The sequence below is a fragment of the Mytilus edulis genome, chromosome 3 (genome assembly GCF_963676685.1).
Source record: "Mytilus edulis chromosome 3, xbMytEdul2.2, whole genome shotgun sequence".
Lineage (NCBI taxonomy): Eukaryota > Metazoa > Mollusca > Bivalvia > Mytilida > Mytilidae > Mytilus > Mytilus edulis.
This window is the reverse complement of record NC_092346.1, coordinates 81,646,040-81,669,517: the sequence shown is the minus strand read 5'-3', so window position 1 is coordinate 81,669,517 and position 23,478 is coordinate 81,646,040. Positions and strand designations below refer to the sequence as shown.

The following is a 23,478-nucleotide window of genomic DNA, read 5'->3' as shown; positions in this document are numbered from 1 at the left end:
TGGTCTACATGTTTTATAAATAAGGAAGGAATTCACTAGTGATGGGGCATTGGTGTACTGTTTAATGGTTACGAGGACCAATACCTGACACTTTAGAACGTCTTAAGGTCCACATGTTTTATACGGAAGCAAATCACTAGTATTGGAACATTGGTGTATTATGTAATAATTACAAAGACTTAGTCACTGTCTTATTTGAACGTCTGTATGTCCAGATTTAAAAACTATTGAACAAAAATGGGATACTAGTACTCTTGTTACATAATTTTTTATAGATTGTTACCATTAAATATAATTTATCAACAAAAAGTAAAATCACGAAAATACTGAACTCGGAGGAAAATCTAATCGGAAAGTCTATAATCACATGGCAAAATCAAATGACAAAACACATCACAAACGAATGGACAAGAACTGTAATATTCCTGACTTCGGTACAGACATTTTCAAATGTAGAAAATGTAGGATTAAACCTGGGTTTTTTTTTTTGCGCTAAACCTCTCTCTTTGATGACAGTCTTATCAAATTCCGTTATATTTACAATGATGCGTGAACTAAACAGACATAATAAATAAAATAGTCAAAATATGGGTACATCAGTCATCATCGTGTAACAATTTTAAAAGGAACAATTTCACAGAACACAAAAACATCTAGCAACATTCCAGCAGCACCTGCATACGGTGTATATATCTCCCAATTGCTACGATATTCCTGTGCTTGCATTTCCTATCATGATTTTCTTGATAGAGGGTTGCTGCTCACAAGGAAGCTATTAAATCAAGAGTTCCAAATGGTGAAGTTGAAATCATCTCTTCGTAAATTTTACGGACGCCATCACAAGTTGGTTGACCGTTATGGTATAACCGTTTCACAAATGATATCGGATATGTTCCTTACGTCGTAACTTCAATCCCCTTCCCTTTCATGAATGTTACCTACCGAATTAGACTATTTACCGGATTTGTTATAATATAAGCAACACGCCGGGTGCCACATGTGGAGCAGGATCTGCTTACCCTTCCGGAGCACCTGAGATAACCCCTAGTTTTTGGTTTGGGTTCGTGTTGTTTATTCTTTAGTTTTCTATGTTGTGTCATGTGTACTATTGTTTGTCTGTTTGTCCTTTTCATTTTTAGCCATGGCGTTGTCAGTTTATTTTCGATTTATGAGTTTGACTGTCCCTCTGGTATCTTTCGTCCCTTTTCTATCTACAAACACATTCATTGATTCGCGTGTCTGACGTCAGAAAATTTTATACGTCACACATATTTGTCGTTCAATGTATATACAAACAATATTAAAATTTCAAAAAGATTTTCCCTATATATAGTGTGTGGTGGTATTGCATAATGTGATTGTTCATTTTAGGATGACAAATCACTGTCACTTTTGTACCTCTATAAGCCCACATGTTTTATTATAAGTATTACGGAAGCAAATCACTAGTGATGGGACATCGGTCTAAACTTTTATGGTTAAGAGGACCAGTTACTGTCACTATTGAACTTCTATAGCCTACATGTTTACGAAAACAAATCACTAGTGCTGGGACATTGGTGGACTGTTAAAGGATTAAGAGGACCAATCACTATCGCTATTGAACATCTATAGGCCCACATGTTTACGGAAACAAATCACTAGTGATTGGGCAATGGCGCACTGTTAATAAGGTTAAGGGGACCATTCACTGTCGCTATTGAAGCTCTATAGGCCCACATGTTTACGAAAACAAATCACTAGTGATGGGACATTGGTGCACTGTTAAATGGTAAAGATGACCAGTCACTGTCGCTATTGAACCTCTATAGGCTCACATGTTTACGGAAACAAATCACTAGTGATGGGGCATCGGTGAACTGTTAAAGGGTTAAGAGGACCAGTCACTGTCGCTATTGAAGCTCTATAGGCCCACATGTTTACGGAAACAAATTACTAGTGATGGGGCATCGGTGCACTTTTAAAGGGTTAAGAGGACCAGTCACTGTCGCTATTGAACCTCTATAGGCCCACATGTTTACGAAAACAAATCACTAGTGATGGGGCATTGTTGCACTGTTAAAGGGTTAAGAGGACCAGTCACTGTCACTCTTGAACCTCTATAGGTCCAAATGTTTTATATTTACGGAAGAAAAATCACTAGTGATAGGGCAATGGTATAAGGTTTAATGGTTAGGATGACCAGTTAATATCACTTTTGTACCTCTTTAGGCCCACGTGATTTAGATTTATGGAAGCAAATTACTAGTGATAGGGCAATGGTATACATTTTATTGGTTAGGAAGGCCAAAGACTGTCTCTTTTAACCTCTATAGTCCAACATGTTTTATATTTATGGAAACAAAGCACTAGTGATAGGACATTGATGTAATGTTTTATGGTTACGAGGAACAGTTACTGTCACTTTTCAATCTCTCTACACAACTTATATTATATATATTTTTTTCTATTCTGCAATAAGAAGACAGATAATTATTTGTAAATATCAAGTTCGGAAATATTTCGGATAGCATTACCCAAAACAAAGTCTTAAACAAGTTAATCCACATACAAAAATCATAACATAATTCATACCACATCATAAAAAATGAATGAAAAATAAGGTTGTAATGTATCATACCAAATTAAAATCAAAAGTAGACGTTGTGATTTATTATACTGAATTTAATGAAAAAAACATGCAAATTATGATTAAAAAATGCAAGGAACCTATTGGTACAGGTAGATCTGAAGCATGAGTAGGAGGAATTAAAAAATAGTTACTGTCTATTATGAATTGTTTATGCAAAATAATTAATTTCAAAGTCAGAAAACTAATCATGAAACTATTTCATAATAGCAGGTTTTGTACTTCATTCAACTCGGCCAAAAAAATCAGGTTCAATCGATATTATCTTCACACTAATAATATCTTGTAAGGAAACGTTTCTGAAGTATTTTGAGTGTACCACCAGGAAAAATTCCTCAATAATTGTCTCTCTGCCATATACCACATATTACCTTTTGTTCATATAATGTTACACGTTTTCCAAATGAAAAAAATATATATATAAACATAGTCACTACAACCTTTCATAGGGAAAACGAATAACCCTGGTTATAGATCATCTTTACAAGATGAACCATGTTCGGTGGCTAGAATTCACTTTATATTTTTAAAACGAAATTTACTGGTCGTTGATATTCGGGATGCAGCTATTGTGGTGTGCTTTAATCTTTTTAAAGCTTCGAAATTTTATTTCTTAAAGCCAGGTAGAAAGGAATTTTCATTAAAACAAACCTCTTACGAATCAACTTCTTACTTGGATTATTGACTTGACAGCTATCATATGGTTTGTTCGTGGCAAAATGTCTACGGAAAAAACAAAGCTCAAGACTAAATGTCTGTAAAGCAGAGAAAGCTGAGACCAAATGTCTTGAAAGCAAACCAAAAAGAGACTTAATTTCTTGGAAGTACGCAAAGCTCGGGACCTTATGTCTGGGAAGCAAAGAAATATAAAAATAAAATATCTTTGAAGCAAATAAATCTCGAAAAAAAATGTCTTGGAAGCAAACCATGCTAGAGAACAACTGTTTCGGATGCAAAGACAACCCAAGACCAGTGTCTAAGACGCAAACAAAGCTCGAGACAAAATGTCTGGGCAGCACAGAAAGCTGAATGTCAAATATTTGGAAAGCAACGAAAGCTCAAGACCAAATGTCAAAATGCAATAAATATTATGCCAAAAAAAAAAAAAATCATGAACTCTTCCAGAGCTATTTCGTTGATATAAGAATACATAGTCGGGACGCAATGACACAGATTAAATATCTATATATAACATTTGTAAATAAGACGTAACATACATTTGTATCACACAAGAATAATTGCAAGCATCCTTTATAAATGTGCCTACGCTATATTTTATATCATAGAAAATAAAACACCCAAAAACTAAGTCATTTTAAGCAATATTAACAAAAGACAGAACCATTATTTAGAACGTAAATATTTTTTCAACAAAATTTTTTAAAATGTGATATTAATTGGTGTGTAAAAAGTAAAATCACAAAAAAACTGAACTTAGAGGAAGATCAATTGGGAAAGTCCATAATAACATGGCAAAATCAAATAACAAAACGCATCAAAAACGAATGGACAAGAACTGTCATATTCCTGACTTGGTACAGGCATTTTCAAATGTAGAAAATGGTGGATTAAACCTGGTTCTATAGCGCTAACCCTCTCACTTTAATGACAGTCTCATCAATTTCCGATATTTTTACATTGATGTACATAAATTCCTCCCACTTGAAACTTTGTAGAACGTTTAAACATGTACTAACATGTTTTTTTAGATTCAGATATTTGCACTTCGAGACAAAAACTACAAGAACAATGGAGAACAAGTTATTTGTAAAATTGAGTTTCCTAGACAGTTGTTGACAAGTAGACTTAAGTTTTTGTCATTGTAGTTTACATGACAATGACATAACGTAAAGAAAATATTGAATCATTACTGAATGAATGACAAAGACACATATATAGGGAAATATATACTTTCATAAATGAAACGGAGTTATTTTTAAAAATTATTATCAGTATCTCTATTTCAGCTGCTATGTCCCGCAGTAAGAGTACACCAGGACTGGTCGAGTCTCAAGGAAAAGTGCCTCTGGAAGCTATGTTTATGACGCGACATCATACTCTTCCGGCTGGTCTTCCAATACAAAAGGTGGCTCCAGAAGCACAAACTCTAAATCACGAAGGAGAGTTCGATGGCAATAATTTGGAATTAACCGAGTGTCAACCTGCTGAAATGTTACCTCCCAATACACATGATACACCAGTTCAAGAACAAAACACAGGAATTCTTTCAAAATCACAAACTGTGTCTAGTATGAAATCATTTACCGTTCCATCACCGTCACATAAATCTACTTCATTTTCAGATGCAAAATTTACGATAAGTCCGCCGATGTCACCTCGTGACGTTCAACCAGCAGACATTCCGTCTACAATATCCGCTCAATTACCTGTATCACCAGTTCATTTTCCGTTTCCTCAAATGTATTCATATCAATCAACTCAACAGTCTCCAATGAATCTTCTGTCCCCATATTGTGCCTCAAATACCTTACACATGCCGTCAACACAAAGTCTTGCACTGACAAGATCTGACAATCTTGCATCATCGCAAAATAATTTAGCATCACCTCAAAACCAAACGTATCAGAGTCCATTTTATCAAACACAGCATTCCGTTGTTTCGATATCACCGGGTATTCCTTCAAATGTTCCATCGGGGAGTCCGGCCTCGTTTTCATACGAGACATCGCAGGATGTATTATTACAAGAAATTACAACATTAAGAGAAAGACTAGCTACACTTGAAGCAGAAAACGCAACGATGACATCAAAACTTAATCAACAGCAATGGGACGTTGAGAATAGGTTATCTGAACTAGAAATGCACATGTGTCCTAGCTCAAGCATTGCCAGTACGACCAGCCAGGATGATCGACAAGAAAGGTTAGAACCTGTCAATAGAGAATCTATCATTTAGGTTTACACAAACGCACAATGTACGTTTTGTAAATACAAAATTTGTGAAACTTCCATGAACAAACTTGATCTGATTTACATGTATAACTCAATAAAATATCTTTTTATATCAGTCAAGTGATAATGACTGTGATGTTTTAAGTTTTTGACGATTCTGCTGGATTTGTTTTTTACAGAATGTACATATATTAAACGAGAAGTTATATGTTGAATATGTTAGATTATTTAGATGTTTTAAGTTTATAAATTTAAAATATTTTTATATGTCATTTTCCAATAGTTTAATCATGTAAAACGTCACATTCAACTCAATTTTATTATTCACCAGATTGACGGTAAAATAAAGACATATTGAGATTTATTGCAGCAAGACTAGTTATATGAAAAATATGAGAAATAACGCATAAGGGAGGGGGGAGATGAGACATACATTTGTAGAATATGCGTACTTTAAAATCGATTTTCTCAATACAAAGTTAATCTACATAACACCAGATACTTATAAAATAGAATTAACATAATTTAAAACCCAATCTGATAATTCAGTTCCTCATATATTTTTATACCTCTGGGTTTCCGATATTTTAGTTTAGACCTTAGATGTGAAGATTTGTTATGCAACTCGCAACAATCGAGGCTTACTTAGTCTACCAAGCAAACGATGTCAGTAAGTTTGCAGAATAAATCACCTTTCCCTGGAAGTCAATCATCAATATGTTTTTTAAACGTAAATTCTGATAAATTCCTTGGTGGTAATCGTTTGCCCCTTAAAGAGTACATAAAAAATGACTTAAACATTTAAGGGGGGGGGGGGGGGGGGGTCAGGAAACTACTTTGAATTATTTTAACTATGATCAAATTCGATTAAATATAGAGAACAAATAAATGTTCGATTTAGATTTGAAATACTTTACTGATTCAATCATTTCAAGGTCTAGCTAGCAATGGTAATGTATTGTAAGCATCGTGCGTAGTGTCTTTATTTTGTTATCATTCTGAAGATCCGTAATTTATATTCAAGGGAAGTAATCACATTGTATAATTTGGACGGTAAGTGGTGGTTATATTTGTTCAAAGCCTGATTTGCTTGCTTCACCATATTTTTACCAATACTTTTCTATTTTCTATAAGATAGATAAATGATATGTTGTTCTAGATGTAGCCTTGAATTACTGTACTCTGATTCGTCAAACACTAAGACATTTTTAGAGGACTCAGTATTTTTTGTTGCTGAACGCCTACTTTTAAAGTGTTTGAAGAACAGAAATACCACAATTAGGTGAAACAAGCATTTCTTGATATTTAAGTCAAAGAGTTTGAAAAAGCCGTTCAAAATGTCACTTCGTGATTATTTTCCTAGATACTTTTATCTCATGTAAACCATTCATTTCTTTATTTTCAACATCTTACAAACGGTAATTCAAGTTTGTTAAGGTTAAAACAGTAGAGGTTTCATTAAAGTAGGGGAACTGTCGCATTTCATAACAAAATGCATGTAACTGTTAAGAAGTGCTATTATTTATAGGAGAAATATGTTGAAAAAATCATTGAAAGATGGAAGAAAAAAATCTTCTTTACTTTAAAGTTTTTAAAACTAATCTCGTCTGAATGACATTTTCCCAGCAAACAAAAAAAATCCTCTTTTGGGGTAAAAATGTCTACAAAACAAGAGAGGAAACATGTACTTGTTTAAAGTAGTATGGAAGTTTTCCGCAATCCTGGATCGCACACTATCGCATAAGATCGATCCAGATATTTGAGAAATTACTTTACTTGCTGGATTTTAGAAGTAAAAAAAAATCTTTAATTAAAGAATTTGTGTACAAATACATACACAGAAACCTTTTGATTGTTTGCTTTTTAAGGGAGGTAACGTTTTTTTATGAATGATTCTAATATACATGTATCTGTTTTAAGATAGAATAATAAAGCGAGTATGTTAACATTTTTTCTCAATAAGGAATGTGTCAAAGAGACAACATTCCGACCAAAAAGCAGATATTAAAAAAAATATCATTTAGTTTTCTTTCTAGTGTTTTACAGGGCTTTTCCCTTGTTAACCCTTGCAATGTGTGCCTGTTTCACAATTTGTCAAATACAAATTAGCCATGGACGGACAACATTTGATTATTTTAAATCTCATACTACTTTAAATGGTCTATAAGAATGGCGATTGTTATTTTAGTCTTTTAATGCCGGCAAAAATCCATCTCGAAATGTACACATGTGCAAATAAATTGTTTAGAAAGTAGGAAAAATGATTTTCAATCTTTATAGAAATTAGTGTTTAAATTAACACAATAATGTAGTACAATATGTTATAGTATAGTATTTACAGTTGTTAAAAAAAGTTATGTCTGGTTTATGATATTATCATGTCAGAATATAAAAATTACTATAGGAATAATAACAGGTTTATACTTTATTTGTTATGGAGATATGACATTAAAAAGTTGAACATTATATTTGTTTCCTTTTGTTTCCCCATTGAAATGTAAATTGTATTGCCGTTATCTAAACTCCATTTTGTGAACTGACAATTTACAATTCTGTTTTCAGATTATCAAAATTCTTTTAATGCAGTTTTACAATTTTCTCCTACAAACAATACTGTAAATTCGTAAATTACTGCAATGAATTTACCCCTGTACAAATATCTCATGATGAGCATTGCAAAATTCTTAAGTCCAAATTTCTCCTTTATCTGATGACAATATGTTATAACAAGGGAAAAAGTGTCTTTGTGTATAATGTGAATAAAACCAGAGTTTCACATAAATGGTACAACTTCCAAAACGACACAAAACATACGGCATTCCGATGGCAACATAAACAGGTGTCTATGCAATAGGCAAAGGTCTAACTTTTATTCCAGGTAGACGCAACAGACTTTTATATGGGTAAAAAGTTTAAGATGATAGAAGATGTATCAACATGGCAAAAAAAGAGGCCTGAACGACAAACAAACAAAAATTAGAAAAAAAAGATTGAAAAACACAAACCCCTACGAAATCCCAGGACAATATTAGTTGCTCTGTTGATGAATCCTTTCAAATCATAACGCGACATGAACTAGAAACTTGGTAAATGTCTGGTATCTAACACTTTTCAGTGTCTTTAACATCACAAAATAAATAAACTATATGTATATGTACTTCATGCAACCCTAAAACATGTCCAAATTTGAAGTTTGATATAAAAACTCATTTCTTATTGTTAATACTAGTACCGTAATTTGCACAAACAGATATTTCAACATTATTTAGCACCCAATACAGAAAACAAAAACAAACTCATAATAAACCATTTTAAAAAGAAAAGCAGTAACTCAAGAGCTTTAAAAAGGTAATAGTTTCTGCTCCTCTAGTGGCATCATATTTCTGCTCATTGCAAATAAAAACTAGCAATACGTTGCATTTTATTTTCCGTAATTAGTTATCAAAGGTTCCAGGATTATAATTTGACTAGAACACACCCGCGAAATCGCGGGCATAAAAAGCTAGTAAACTGTTGTAGGATGGATTTTTGTAAAAGATATTATGACTGGAGAATTTCATATAAAGTATCAAAAGCCCACTCCCTTTTTTCCAAAGTCCGTTATGTGTTTCCTTTCTGTTAAATTCAATTATTTTTCGTGTTTCTGGCCTAATACCACAATTATTCTTCCCCTTTGCTACAATGCATTTTTTGGTAAAAGTCAAATGTAATTAAAAATTTGCACCGCTCCAAACATGAAATAAATGAAACTGCTTGTAGACCATTATTATTCTAATAAAATGTGCTTCTAGGACAATCCATCAGTGCTTTTCCTTTTGAGAGCCTTATTAACATGACAATGGTAGCATTTGAATCTCGTATTCAAATGACTAAAGCTCATTTGAGGGGTGGTCTGAGGGGCCCTGATCCCGAAATCCCGGGCTTAAAAACATGAAATCCCGAGGTGCGTATTTTAACGATCCCGATATTAAAAAAAAATATTTCCGCATCCCGTACAGATCAATCCAGAAATCCCTAGCTTAAAAACACCCGATCCCGACGTCCCGAATAAGTCCTGCCTCCCTCTAATGTATACCCTACTTTCATTTTGGCTAAATCACTACTTTCACTTTCAACAATAAATTTGTATGCCCTATTTATTGGAATTATGTTTTCTAGTCTTTTCGTCCGTTCGTTCGTTCGTCCGTCCGTCCGTCTGTCCCGCTTCAGGTTAAAGTTTTTTCGAGGTAGTTTTGATGAAGTTGAAGTCCAATCGACTCGAAACTTAGTAAATATGTTCCTTATGATATGATCTTTCTAATTTTAATGCCAAATTAGAGATTTTACCCCATTTCACGGTCCACTAAACATAGTAAATGATAGTGCCGATGTGGCATCCGTATACTATAGATACATTCTTGTTTCCACATGTTTTACTTATTTCAATATATATGCAACTGGTATGAACCCTTAGATAGTAAATATTTCAGGGAAAAAAGCTAGACTACAGAGAGTCTCTGTATATTATAGTAGTATGAATCGTAGTTTACAGGTGGATTAACGCGAAAACATAATTGTCTCTAAGGAGGTATAATAGTTGTGGTTCTTGCTATCTAAAAACCATGATATGGAGAACGCTCTGATTGGCTTATTTATTTTTCATTTTTGTAATCTATCATACGATTGGTTGTTTAAAACTGGAAGTCCTATCTATGACTAAAAGTCATTCTGATAACGGAAACAATATCCGGACACCTATTTTTTCGTTTTTCTCCCAAAATAACTCAAGCTGAATAATCATAAGAATGAATAACAAATGCGACTATGCATGTTACCTAAAGAACACCGAAAGAGTCATGATGATTAATTTATTTTGGAAGGAAGAGAAGCGACACACAAAATGGGATCTTCTCGTTGAATAGTATAGATACGCCAGACGCGCGTTTCGTCTACATAAGACTCATCAGTGACGCTCAAATAGTTAGAAAGCCTAACAAGTATAAAGTTGAAGAGCATTGAAGATAAAAAAAAATAAAAAAAAGTTGTGCCAAATGCGGCTAAGGTAATCTATGCCTTGGGTAAGAAAATCCTAAGTATTTCCAATATTCCATACTTTTGAAAACATTTATAAAAGTGACCATATAATGGATGTTCATGTCAACACCGAAGTGATGACAACTGGGCTGGTGATACCCTCGGGGACGAAACGTCCACCAGCAGTTACATCGACCGAGTAGTGTAAATAGTTATCAAAGGTATCAGGCTTATTATTTTATACGCCATACGCGCGTTTCGTCTACATATAACTCATCATTGACGTAAATGATTAAATAGAACGGACTTGTTGGTACAACCAATGGAACAAAGTCGTGGTCAGCTGTGACACAGATATTCGAAAAACTTGTGTTTTTCCTCTCAGTCTTGCTTTTCATTCTCTTTATTCTGAAATAAAAACCAATACACATTCCAAAACATCTACTACAAATTCTAATCTATCGTAAGCTTGCAAACAAAATTTGATGGCGTCCGGCTAATTTTTATGGATGATTCAACTTCACCACTTGGAAATCTTGGTTTAAAAGCTTCCATGTGATAGAAAACGCAAGCCCTAGGAAATATATACCTTATATGTTGGCGCCGCTGGAAATTTGCTACATAGAAATGGAAAGTTTACAATTGTGAATCATCTCTTTTGTCGTAAAGTTTTGTTCTCAACCTACCCTTAGTGTCAATTTGTAGATGTAAGTCAAGATATGACTTAACTGTATCTTCTGTATTCTTTATTTTATGTTCGTTTGGATAGATGCGTTCAACATAGTCACTAAAATTTGGAATTATTTAGCGATGTGACATCATCTATACAGCGGAAAGTGAAATTAAAGGATAATGTATGTTTCATTTCATTTTTCAGAAGAATCTCCCGTTTAACATCAGTCCATATGAATAAATGAATAATGTTGACTAGAAAAGGAGCATAGTTGTTTCTCATGGGAGTGCCGATTGTTTGTTGATAAACACGTTCTTCAAACGTAACAAATACCGGTATGATATCAATCGAGAAATCAAGCATCTTGTTTATGTCAGTTTCAGATAATTTTTGTTTGAATCTGGGTTATTCCCTTTTTTACAAAGTACGATTTATCTCTTCCGAATGACAAGATACTTGTATCTATGTTGGCCTTTCTTTTTCATGAAACTGAATAGAACCAACTCTTTCAACTTGTTTTTTAGTTTAGAATGTAAAAGAATTGAAGAATGGTATGCATCTTCGGTTTTATAGTTAAATAAAGGCAACAGTAGTATTCCGCTGTTCGAAAGTCATAAAACGATTGAGAGAAAACAAATCCGAGTTACAACCTAAAACTGAGGTAAACACATCAACTATAAGAAGAAAACAACCAAACAACAGAAACACTAAAGTGCAACAAAATGTCCTGCGTTTGAATTTGTTTGTTAGCTTTTTGGTCATGAATGTTTGTCTCTAATATTTAATTAACTGTGCATTTGTATTCAGATATCGCAGATCAAATTTATTCGTTCATTGTTTAATCATACGTTTTTTGATTGAGTTAAGTCTGCCAATTGATATTTTATCGTATGTTTTTCTTTGTTGTGATGTTATGCTATTGTTTCAGAAAAAGGGAGAAGGTTTGGATCCATTAAAACGTTTAATCCCGCTGCAAATGTTTGCACCTGTCCTAAGTCAGGAATCTGATGTACAGTAGTTGTCGTTTGTTTATGTAATATATACGTGTTTCTCGTTTCTCGTTTTGTTTATATAGATTAGACCGTTGGTTTTCCCGTTTGAATGGTTTTACACTAGTAATTTTGGGGCCCTTTATAGCTTGTTGTTCGGTGTGAGCCAAAGCTCCGTGTTGAAGGCCGTACTTTAACCTATAATGGTTTACTTTTTAAATTGTTATTTGTATGGAGAGTTGTCTCATTGGCACTCACACCACATCTTCCTATATCTATTTTAACAAAACAATTCATATTTTGATATTATTTTTATACTCATGTAGCTGACAGTTAGTATTATGAGAATAATAATAACGTCTAATACGTATGCAAAATGATACTCTTAGTTGATGCCAAATTGCATAGATAGGCGCTTAGTTAAATAATATGTTTTTAATATCGTTTCTATTTTCCAAAAAAAAAACAAAAAAAAAAACAATACGTAATGAATTTCATGCGTTCGAATGGTTTCAAAGATTAATTCTATCGTTGAACGGAAACCTATTCATTCGGAACAACATTGGAGAACACTCTGCATATTGTCGAATAGAGATAATTCCAAATGGATTATCATTCCATCATAGCATCTCATCTGTTTACTTGTGTAAGATAGTAATAAAAATAAGAAACAACCGTATGTATAAAAGGAATACTTTATTTACATGTTATGTATATGTACAGTAAAATTACAAGTAAATAAACAATAAAATTCTAGTAAAAAAATATAAACATATAAACTAAGCAGACGTAATGGCGACTAACATCCTTTGTTACGTTTCATCAAGTTTTAAAATTGACGAACGAAAAAGGATCATCTTGACGATATTAACCGAGATTGCTTTTCTGACAAAATTTCAGAGGTTTTTCATAAATCACATTGCCCCTTCCTTTTATTAGAATACACAAGAGTTCAAATGTGGATGTCGATGAACATAAATATACACAAACGAGGCATTTGCTACTTGATATAGACCATATAGGAGTTTTGAGGTATTCGTGAGAAAAACAAACAAAAACCGAAAAAGCGTTTAAGATTATATAGGTTGCATCATTCTCGAGTGAATAAACAGAGTTTTGAGGTATTCGTGAAAAAAAACCCAGAAACAAAATAAACCGTAATACATTCAAAAACCCATTTCAAGGTCGAATGATCCATATACATAGTAAACCCTTCATAAAAAAGAACTTATTATTTATTCAGAAATTTAAACCTGACGAACCACAAAAATAAGCTTGAATAAAAAGCTATTTAATCATGAATAATTGTTAGTTTAATTCAGTACAATTGCTGATATTCCCATCCTTTTCAAATAAATGCATTGTATATCTTTCTACATTCATATCAAATAAAAGATTAGCGACATAAAATCTTCTGACCAAGATTCATGAGGCTAGTGTTAATGTAAAGACAAAAGACTGTCGATGCTGAGCCAATTTATAATATTAGAGATGTTAATGTAAAGACAAAAGACTGTCGATGCTGAGCCATTTTATAATATCAGAGACTGAAGATACCTTCATATACAAATAAAGGCAACAGTAGTATACCGCTGTTCAAAATGTCATGTCATGTCATAGGCTGACTTTATGTAAATATTGTGATGCGCTAATCTTTGAGTAATGTTACAGCAGACTTTAAACGTAGATATATGTTAATTGCCATGTTATATTCTTGTTCTATTTCAAATTCACTTCGTATGGCATAAGGGCAATAACTGGAACCGGATCGTGAATGTTGAATACATCTTCGTAGGTTTTTGTGTTTTCTCTGGATTGTTTGTTTTGTGGTGTTTTTATTTACACCTTATTGGTTCCTTGTTTTGATTTGGCACTACTCTTCTTCGATTTCTTCTTACTTTTCCTTGACTTCTTTTTACTTTTACTTTTTTTTGATTTTTTTGATTTTCTGCTTTTTGACTTCTTTTTACTCTTTGAATCCTCCTTTTTATTTGACAATTCTTTCGTTTTCTCCTTCTTTTCATTTTTCACATTTTCTCTTAACTTTATGTCTTTTTTTGCATCCGTCGTAATAATGCTTGAGGATACTAACTCTTTATTGGAAATTTCAGCGTTGCTACTTTTATCCTTTCGAATGGCGGAAACAACTTCAGAAGCTGGTGTTATCGTTTTAGAACTAGCTTCCTGACTTACTTTGTTCTTTTTTGTTTTTTCGACTTTAGATTTAATGTTTTGTCCAATATTTTCATTAAATAAAGGTACATGATCTTCTGGTTGTGCTTTATTTAGTGGCATATTTACTGAGGCTTCGGATTCAGCTCTTTGGTTAATTTTAGATACACCAGTATCAAATGGTTCTTTTACAGTTGTAACTGGACTAATTGTCTTTAAACCAGAAGGCTGTAGATATGCATTTTCTCTCTCATTTCCTTTGACATCAAATTTATGATTTATTTGATCATTTTGTATTTTGCGTACAGGTAAAATGTTTGGTACACCAGAATCAAATTGTTCTTTTACAGTTTTAACTGGACTTATTGTCTTTAAACCCGGTGGCTGTACATATGCATTTTGTCTCTCATTACCTTTTACAATAAACTTATGATTAACTGGATCATTTTGTATTTTGCGTACAGGTACACTTTTTGGTACACCAGAATCAAATTGTTCTTTTACAGTTTTAACTGGACTTATTGTCTTTAAACCAGGTGGCTGTACATATGCATTTTGTCTCTCATTACCTTTAACAACAAAGTTATGATTTAGTGGAACATTTTGCATTTTGCGTACAGGTAATTTTCGTTTTCCTTGATAGATCGAAAATGATGGTATAGCAGAGACATACACCTCTTGATTGTTGCCATTCATAGTTGGTACAAATATATTAGGCAATTCAATTTGATCCTTATGTTTTCTTTGTTTATGATTTTCGATTTGATTAACTATCTGCTTTGTTGGTATTATACGCATATCTGATCGTGCTGCTTTCATTTTATCTATTTTCTGTGTTGGTTCACTCTGCTTTGGTGAATATTGGAATTTCGGTTTTAGCGACTTAGGAATCAATGCTTTTACATTTTTTTCAAATAATTGTGAATTTTGCTTAACTGATTTTATAAATTGTTTATCCGGAAAATGAGAAATTGGAACTCCTGCTCTAAACCGCGGTTTAAATATGGGTTTAGTTACTTGTTGGGTTATTATTTCCTGAGTATAATAAGAGCTTGGTATTCCTGCTGAAAATTGTAGATGAGGTTGTTGCTGGCCAGAGAGTAAAGATAAAAGGGAGGTTGTAGCTGAATTTTTGTTTCCATTGCTCTCAATATTGTTCTGAGATTGACCATTCGAAAACTGAACATTAGGGTCTGAAAGCAGATTCATCAACAGACTTTTTGTTAACTCGGGCCTTTCTGACTCGATTTGTATTTCTACAACTTTTGGTGCTCTTGGATCTCCGAAATTCATTACTTGATTCCTTATACTTTCAGCAACATGTTTTGGACTTTTATTAAGCTGAATAACTTTCTTCTCTGGTTTTGCGTTGTTCAATTTTTTATTTCTGATTTCTTTTGGCTGTTTCTCGGTTTGTGTTTGTGGGAAAAGAGACTTTGAATCTTTTACCTGTGATTCCTGAAGTCTTGCATTATTATATAAGGGTGTTTCTGTCACGAATTGATTTTGATTTGATTGTCTCAAAATTGGTTTAGACAACCTAGAAATATGTTGTATTTCTTCCATCGCATCCATAAACCTAGTATTTTGAAGCATGGCATTCACTAATAAAGCAGTACTTTTAGATTGATCTTGTTGATTGTTCAGTTGAGAATCGATATATTGTGTCTTTTGATTTTTATTTGCCACAATTCCCTGTTTATTCCCGGACTGTGTTTGACTTTGTTGGTTGTTTTGCTGTGGATTGCCCATTCCTACATCTATAAACAGTGGGTCCGACTGCATAAGGAAATCTCTTGGATCGAATTCCCTATCCCCAGAAAATGGGAATAAAACGGGAACATATCCTTCAGGATTAAATGCAGCAGGAGTCGGTGTTGGTTGGAAAGTGTCATAAGGTGACTGTGTAACACCATTCAGTCTTGATTGTTGGGGATCAATCAACACATCAAAAATCCCAATATTTGCATTCATTGGCTCCTTAGGGTTATGTGCGTTCTTACTAGGCATATTTTGATTATCAACATTGTGTTGGCCTGTTTGTCTATGGTTTTCCTTTATTTGCGAACTTTGTTTATTTTCCTTGTTAGATGTAGATCGTAAATGATCAGGTAAGACTGCAGACGGACTATTATCTGGTTGGGCTATTTTTTCCAACCTCACATTTTGTCGCATATGATCAGGCAAAACATCTGCCACAATCTGTCCCCATGGATCTATAGGTATTGATACTTGTCTATCAAATCCTTGTAATTCATTAGCACGATTTGATTGAAATGATCGACCTGGGTCTGACTGTCCTTGGCTTATTTCACGAGGTACAGCACCTTCAACTCTGAAGGAACCACCATTAAAGTGAAGTGTATTTTTTTGACCTGAAGGCCTAAAGTAAAACGGCTCGGGCCTTTGTAGTTGTGGATTCGATTCTATTCTAAATACTCTAAATTGTTCTCTTTGTGCTGAAATTTTTTCAACTGAAATAGAAAGCAAACATCCACTGAATTATGAAATCATAACACAATAATTAAAAAAAACCAGCACAAGCATTGTATAAAAAAAATCGAACTGGAAAAATTCCATTGAATAGTTTGCGCTTTTTATTTTGCCGTTTGATTACGGACTTTCTGTTTTGGAATTTTATAGGCATTCGATATTTTTGTTATTTAACATGTTTTTTGTACTAAAGTCAAGTGTATGCAGAACATACTATAAAGTTCAACAGTGCTGAATAATTTGCATTGTTATATAAGAAAGAGAAAAAAAAAACGAATAAATATACCATTAAATAACTACTATAACCATTGAAATCAATAACTATAACATTCTTTTTGTTAATACTATTTTATCTAAGAAAGAACTTACTCCAGAATGTAGTGAATTAGATCAGAATACATATAATTAAGTAAATGTTAGGTCCACCTTCTGATGAAACAGGATTAAACATGTATTGTTGAACACCGTACTTTGACCTATAATGATTTACTTTTACAAATTGTGACTTGAATGGAGAGTTGTCTCATTGGCACTCATACCACACCTTCTTATATCTATGCAACTTTCATAAATATATCCCTCTCCGCTAATGTGCCCAATCACAGAAAACGTACCTAGTCGACATGACTGTATGCCCAATCATGTGAAGATTGTGTTAATCGTTGACACACTAACGCTTTATAGTGCACATTTTTAAAATCTCCCTCTGTAGACAATTCCATTATAATGTCAGTGGTTTGAAAAAAGACCTTAGATCTGGTCTTATTGATTGCACTATTGTCGGCTTTTCTCCCCGATTTAATCTTAATGACTTTTAAGTTCGATACAACTGAATGCCAAAAGGAATAAAAAGTTGCTAATTGAATGAACTTTTGTAACTGCGATAAATGTCGAATCGTAACGTTGTGTAACCCCTTCACCCGCTGTATTTTTCAGTTCTAAGTCAGAAACCTGTATTTAGGGGTTGTCGTTTGTTACTGTATATATCATATTTGTTTTTGTTGTTGTTTTACAGAAATGAGAAACTAGATTTTATCCTTTTGAATTGTACAGCTTGCTATGCGGTATAGGTTTTTGTTCATTATGGAAGTGCATACATGTTACTGAAGTATCTTACATCTACGTCATAAAGGTCTTTAGTGGATACATTTTGTTGATATTTTTCAAAAAGCAGAAGGATTTTCATAATGAATAAGTAAGTCATTACTTTCTGTATATTTCATTTTGCAATTGATTCCTTTATGGTAAGGTCAAATTGTGCATTTTATCTCATATAGCAATTGATTCCTTTATGGTAAGGTCAAATTGTGCATTTTATCTCATATAGCAATGGATTCCTTTATGGTAAGGTCAAATTGTGCATTTTATCTCATATAGCAATTGATTCCTTTATGGTAAGGTCAAATTGTGCATTTTATCTCATATAGCAATGGATTCCTTAACGGTACGAAGACCGTATCTTTTAGTATCTTCGTTATTGCAATGAATTACTTTAAAGAAAGAAGGTCATATATTTAAATATATTCCATAGTGCAGTGGATTCCTTTATAGCAAGAAGGTCCATATATCCATGGTTCCTTAAACATATATTTAAAAACCTGTACAGTTCATCTACCAGTAGAATAACCACTAACTTTAACAAGAAAATGAAACCGAAACATAATAAAAAATAAAAAAAATTGGAATTCTTTGCGTGCTCATGTTGTCAATTGACTGGGTCAGATTAGGTAAACGTTCGTCTGTAACGTCCACTTATCACGTCGTACTTGTAATTGACATTTAAACTGTGGGGTCGCCAAAGGTCCTAAATGCCTAAATCAAATAAAACGAATAACTAGCAGAGGACTTAACCTTTTGTGTTGATTTTAATGTTGAATACATGTTGAATACATGTTAACATTTTTTTATTCTCGTGCACATGCATGTCCTTTACTCTTCAATTCTATTTAAATTTCCAATGGAAGGCCTCTGACAGACTGAGTGAGTGTAACATCACAAAAAAACACAAGTTAAAGGTAAATAATTCAGTATGATTACCCACATAGGTATTTCAGATGTCCTTAATAGTTATCCCATAAGGACGCGGTGTGTCAGTGTAAGATCACCCCGATGGCCGGAGGCCAGAGGGTGATCTAACACTGACACACCAAGTCCGACTGGGATAACTATTTTACATCCCAGCTGTTTTAGATTAGACGAAAAACCATTTACAATTCATAAAATCTAGTTTAGAACGCCACACAACCATCACAATATACTTTATATATTGCTATATGATGTATACCCTTTTTGACCCCCAAACACGATGAGTAGATATCAAACAATGTCAACTCGTCCCACTTGCCAATCGGCCCACACTATATCGCCACTTTATAAAAATATCGTCCCAATCTTGTTTACCGACTTGCCCCACTTTGAAAAAGTGTAAAATCAAACTGAACAATCAGTCTGAAAACTCACAAATTAACGTAAAAGGTTAAAACCCCACTGAATAAAGATTTGACAACTCGCCCCACTTATAAAAATATCTTGCTTCCTTTAAGTATGTCAAATTACTATTATTTCGTATCAAGTCGTCCTGGTGTAGTGGTATGTGTCTTGGCTTGATATGCTAAAGGTCTTGAGTTCGAATCCCAGCATATCTACTGGATTTTTTCTACGTGAATTTTGATAGATAGTCTTTTCCGTAGAATTAATTATAAGTTTTATAGTGGATTTGACATTCCCGCCAAAATGTTACAGAACAAAGGAAAGCATGCATAACAAAGAAACTCAAACTAGGGTGATCTGGCAAGGGTGATCCGGCTCAGATCATACCTGTTAGAACAAAGGAGCTGGGATGTAAACACTGTTACGGGCATGCCTTTAATACAACTATCTCAGCATAGATATACACAAATATTTCTTACCTTTTACGAATGTCAATATTATGAAAAGAGTCGCCCTTTGTATTAGAATATCTGAAATAAAAAAGAAATGTGAAAATTGATTTAGAAAATCAGATAGAAACATACATAACCAACATAGGGACTATAACACATATTTAAAACACATTTTATGCACGGAGCATCTCAACTTTGGAACAGTTCAAACACTTTATTTCTACATGGTATTCTTCAGAAAACTGCTTCTGTAGCTCATGTAGACAATAACTTTGCTGTTTCAGAGCTGGAATCTTCTGGCCCCGTGTTCTGTTTATTGTTTGCTTTTATTTTATTTATTTGCTAAGCTTTTGTTTGTGTGCCAGTTAAAGCAAACTTTGCTTTTCCTTTCTGTTTAGCTTGCATGCTTTGATTTATGCATGTTTGCTTTGCTATTATAGTATGCATGTGTTTTATTTGTATGTGTAGTTTGTCAAATGTGCTTATAATTTGTTATTTGTTTTAAATATCAAGTCGGGTAAGAGCTCTACAGAGCTCATGTTTACCTTGTTGAATTGTACATATCATGCCCGACTCTAAATAAAATTTACTTACTTACTTACTTCCTAATTATTATTAAGTAATGGTGGTGGCCATGTTTGACGGGCTTTAACCGAGAACACTAAAAGTGTTTATGTTTGAATCTTCGCTAGCCAAGGGTTACGATCCAGTACCCTTCTCCTCAGCTAGCCAAGGGTTACGATACAAAACCCTTCTCTTCAAAAGGGGACCGAATCGTAACCCTTGGCTAGCAAAGATGACATGTTTGGATTTCATGGGGATTAATCAACCAAGGATATTTTAAAATGAACATTCTGAGAATAAATACATCGGTTAATTTGCTCTTCTATTGCATCTTTGAAAAAAAACACCAACTACTTAAATTATTTTGCGAGTGTCAACCCTGTCCAGAGTGTATGTGTGGTGATATTGGGGGCATAGTTCCATATAGTCGAATGAAAAACATGCATGACTTTCTGAAATTATTTAACATATCAGCCCTTATTTTATTGATTTTGTATTTATATTGTGTCATAGATCAAATTTATTCGCTCAGTATATGTTCACTTATGTTAATATGTCTTTTGATTGCGTCAAGCCATTTCAATTGATATTTTACAATGTGCTTTCCATGTTGTGATGTTACTCTATTTTTTCAGGTAAGGGTAAAGGTTGGTACCTATTTAAGCTTTTTAACCCGCGTTGCATTTGTTTGCACCTGTCCTAAGGCAGGAACCTGATGTACAGTATTTGTCGTTTGTTGATGTGGTTCATAAATGTTTCTCGTTTCTCGTTTTTTATATAGACAAGACCGTAGACAAGACCGTTGGTTTTCCCGTTGGAATGATTTTATACTAGTTATTATTGAGGCCCTTTGTACATTGAAGCTTGCAGTTCGGGGTGAGCCAAGGATCCATGTTGAAGACTGTACTTTGACATTTGAAGGTTTTTCTTTCACAAATTGTGACTTGGATGAAGAGTTGTCTCATTGTCTCATTTGCAAAAACATCAATAACATTAAGAATGTGTCTGTACCATTGTCCCAAATGGTATGTGTTTTTAGTCCTTTGTCCTCTGATTTTTTACTTTCTCGGTTAGACACGAAAAGACGAAATAGAGCTATATTTCCTGTCTATTATTTGACATACTTTCATCATAAAAATATTAATAACTGTCGGTAAAGATTTTTCTGAATAAATAGAAGTTTGATTTTGATAAATCTTAACAGAATGCATATTGTATCATGATGACATATTTCGTGTCACAAAATCTAATTTGCATACACCTTAAGTTACATAAATGTCAATATGGTAAACAAATCAATCAAATATATTCGTTTTATTTTAATTTGTATTACTAATGCGAAAAAAATTATTTCATTATTACCGACTCGCAAATTTAAGAATATTTGACAAAGTTACGGTTCGTCAAAGCAACCATTACGAACGAAGAAGCATGTTTTGATGTATGAAAAGCTATAAATTTTCAATTCAATTCAATATCAACAATTCGAAATATCCTCTTTACAATAAAAAAAATTACGAACTGGCAGTGTCAGTTTAATTTCTTTTTTTTTTGGGGGGGGGGGGGGAGGGGGAGGGTGGGGTCATATCTTAGATAATACACCATACTACTGCAAAATCCTTTTAATGTGTAGGGATCACATATTTTGGCCCTTTGTAAATCAAATCAAAGCCGAGTCGGTAATTTGATAGGTCTATTGAGCAATGTTTAGTAAAACAAGAAAACCTAATTGCATTGTTTACTTTGAATTATCAGTGACCTGTATCTTCATAAAACGGGCATATACAATTTGTTACTTATAAAACACAAAATAACGAAATTTCATGAGATTAGAATTACTCCAATCCTCGAAAAATGTTTCAGATAATAACCAGCAAGATTAAGATGGAATTGAGTAGGTACAAAACACATTTTATAGTTGTTTATTTGTTTCAAATCTTGAACTGTGTAAGAGGTTTTAAATTACTATGAATCTATCGGTTATTATTCATCTGCTGCTCGTTTATCTTATTCATATATTATATTTGGTCGTCTGGTTATTGTTAATGCTCATTTAACTGACCTCTCGTTATTATTTGTTATACCTTTAGCTGTTGGATTTCTTTCTATGTGATATTTACCCAAAATCTGTTTTAACAAATATGATCACCCTGATACGCAAGTGTGTCATTGGGTTCAACAACTGATTGTTCTACTATTTCTATCTATTTACCAACACCAAATGGTGTGAAAAATAACATTCCAAAACAGGATCATGATGGGTGTAGAAAAAGTTCATGCTACCAGGTGACAAGAGGTCAAATCGGTATATGTTTTCAGTGCAGATTTTGCTCAATCTGTAGGTTCGTTTTCTGAATACTATACATATTTATGTATATGGACAAATGTTTGTATTGTTGCATTCTGTTTTGATCAAAGTGATTTCTTTAAAGTTACTTTTGTCATTTGTCAATGATGTCTTTTTAAAACTGTGTTCGTATTCAATTTCTATTTTACGCTCTAGACATCTTTTCTGTATCAAAATACAACTGAGTGTGTTTGTGTTTTTTTCGGTTCTTTTTGTTGCAGATAAATAGAATTGGAATACAATATAAAAATTATTATAAGATAGTTAGAAAATTGAGAACTTTGAAATAAACTGAAATAACTTATATCTGACATTTCAACCAACAACAAAAAAATCACAATAAAAACAACTCCACCAAACAAAAATGTGAAAACATTTACTTATGTTAAGAAACAAAAAAGACTCACCGTTTAATTCGGTAATTTTCATTTTCTCCAGATCCTTTTAGATTAAAATGTTAACAACATGTAAGTTAAATCCAGTCTATATTTAATCACTAGTGATGTAAAAAGTTCTGCTTATTTCTTCTACTGTTGTTTAAATTATTCGTAATTAATATATAAAGATAAATCAAGGAAGTACGAATTATACAATTCAATCACTAACATAATATACTAATTGATTAATGCTAATTTATTATGGTGGAATGAATTGACATACAGTTACAAATTGACAGGCCTACTTAGACTTGTACACAGTGTCGTGACGGTGGGTTTTCTTCATGGAAAATGTAGAACATGACATATACATTTAAGTTATTGTTTTATTTATTACTTGTTACTCTATTATTAAAAACAAAAAAA

The 23,478-nt window shown here is 33.2% G+C and overlaps 2 protein-coding genes across 2 annotated transcripts in view; one reads left to right on the top strand and one right to left on the bottom strand.

The window, feature by feature from the left end:
• Window positions 1–5,920, top strand: part of LOC139514526 (cyclic nucleotide-gated channel rod photoreceptor subunit alpha-like) — a 114,482-nt gene extending 108,562 nt beyond the window's left edge. The window contains exon 5 of the mRNA XM_071303885.1: window positions 4,597–5,920. Coding sequence (XP_071159986.1) covers window positions 4,597–5,546 — 950 coding nt within the window. The 3' untranslated portion in view covers window positions 5,547–5,920. The remainder of the gene's footprint in view (window positions 1–4,596) is intronic.
• Window positions 5,921–12,896: 6,976 nt separating this feature from the next.
• On the bottom strand, window positions 12,897–23,196 carry LOC139517597 (ankyrin repeat domain-containing protein 12-like). The gene is made up of 3 exons (XM_071308821.1): window positions 23,083–23,196; window positions 19,792–19,842; window positions 12,897–16,863 (listed from the first exon to the last, which is right to left on the bottom strand). Exons 1-3 carry the CDS (start codon window positions 23,102–23,104, stop codon window positions 14,057–14,059), a joined length of 2,880 nt encoding a protein of 959 aa, XP_071164922.1. The 5' UTR covers window positions 23,105–23,196; the 3' UTR covers window positions 12,897–14,056.
• Between the last annotated feature and the right edge of the window lie 282 nt (window positions 23,197–23,478).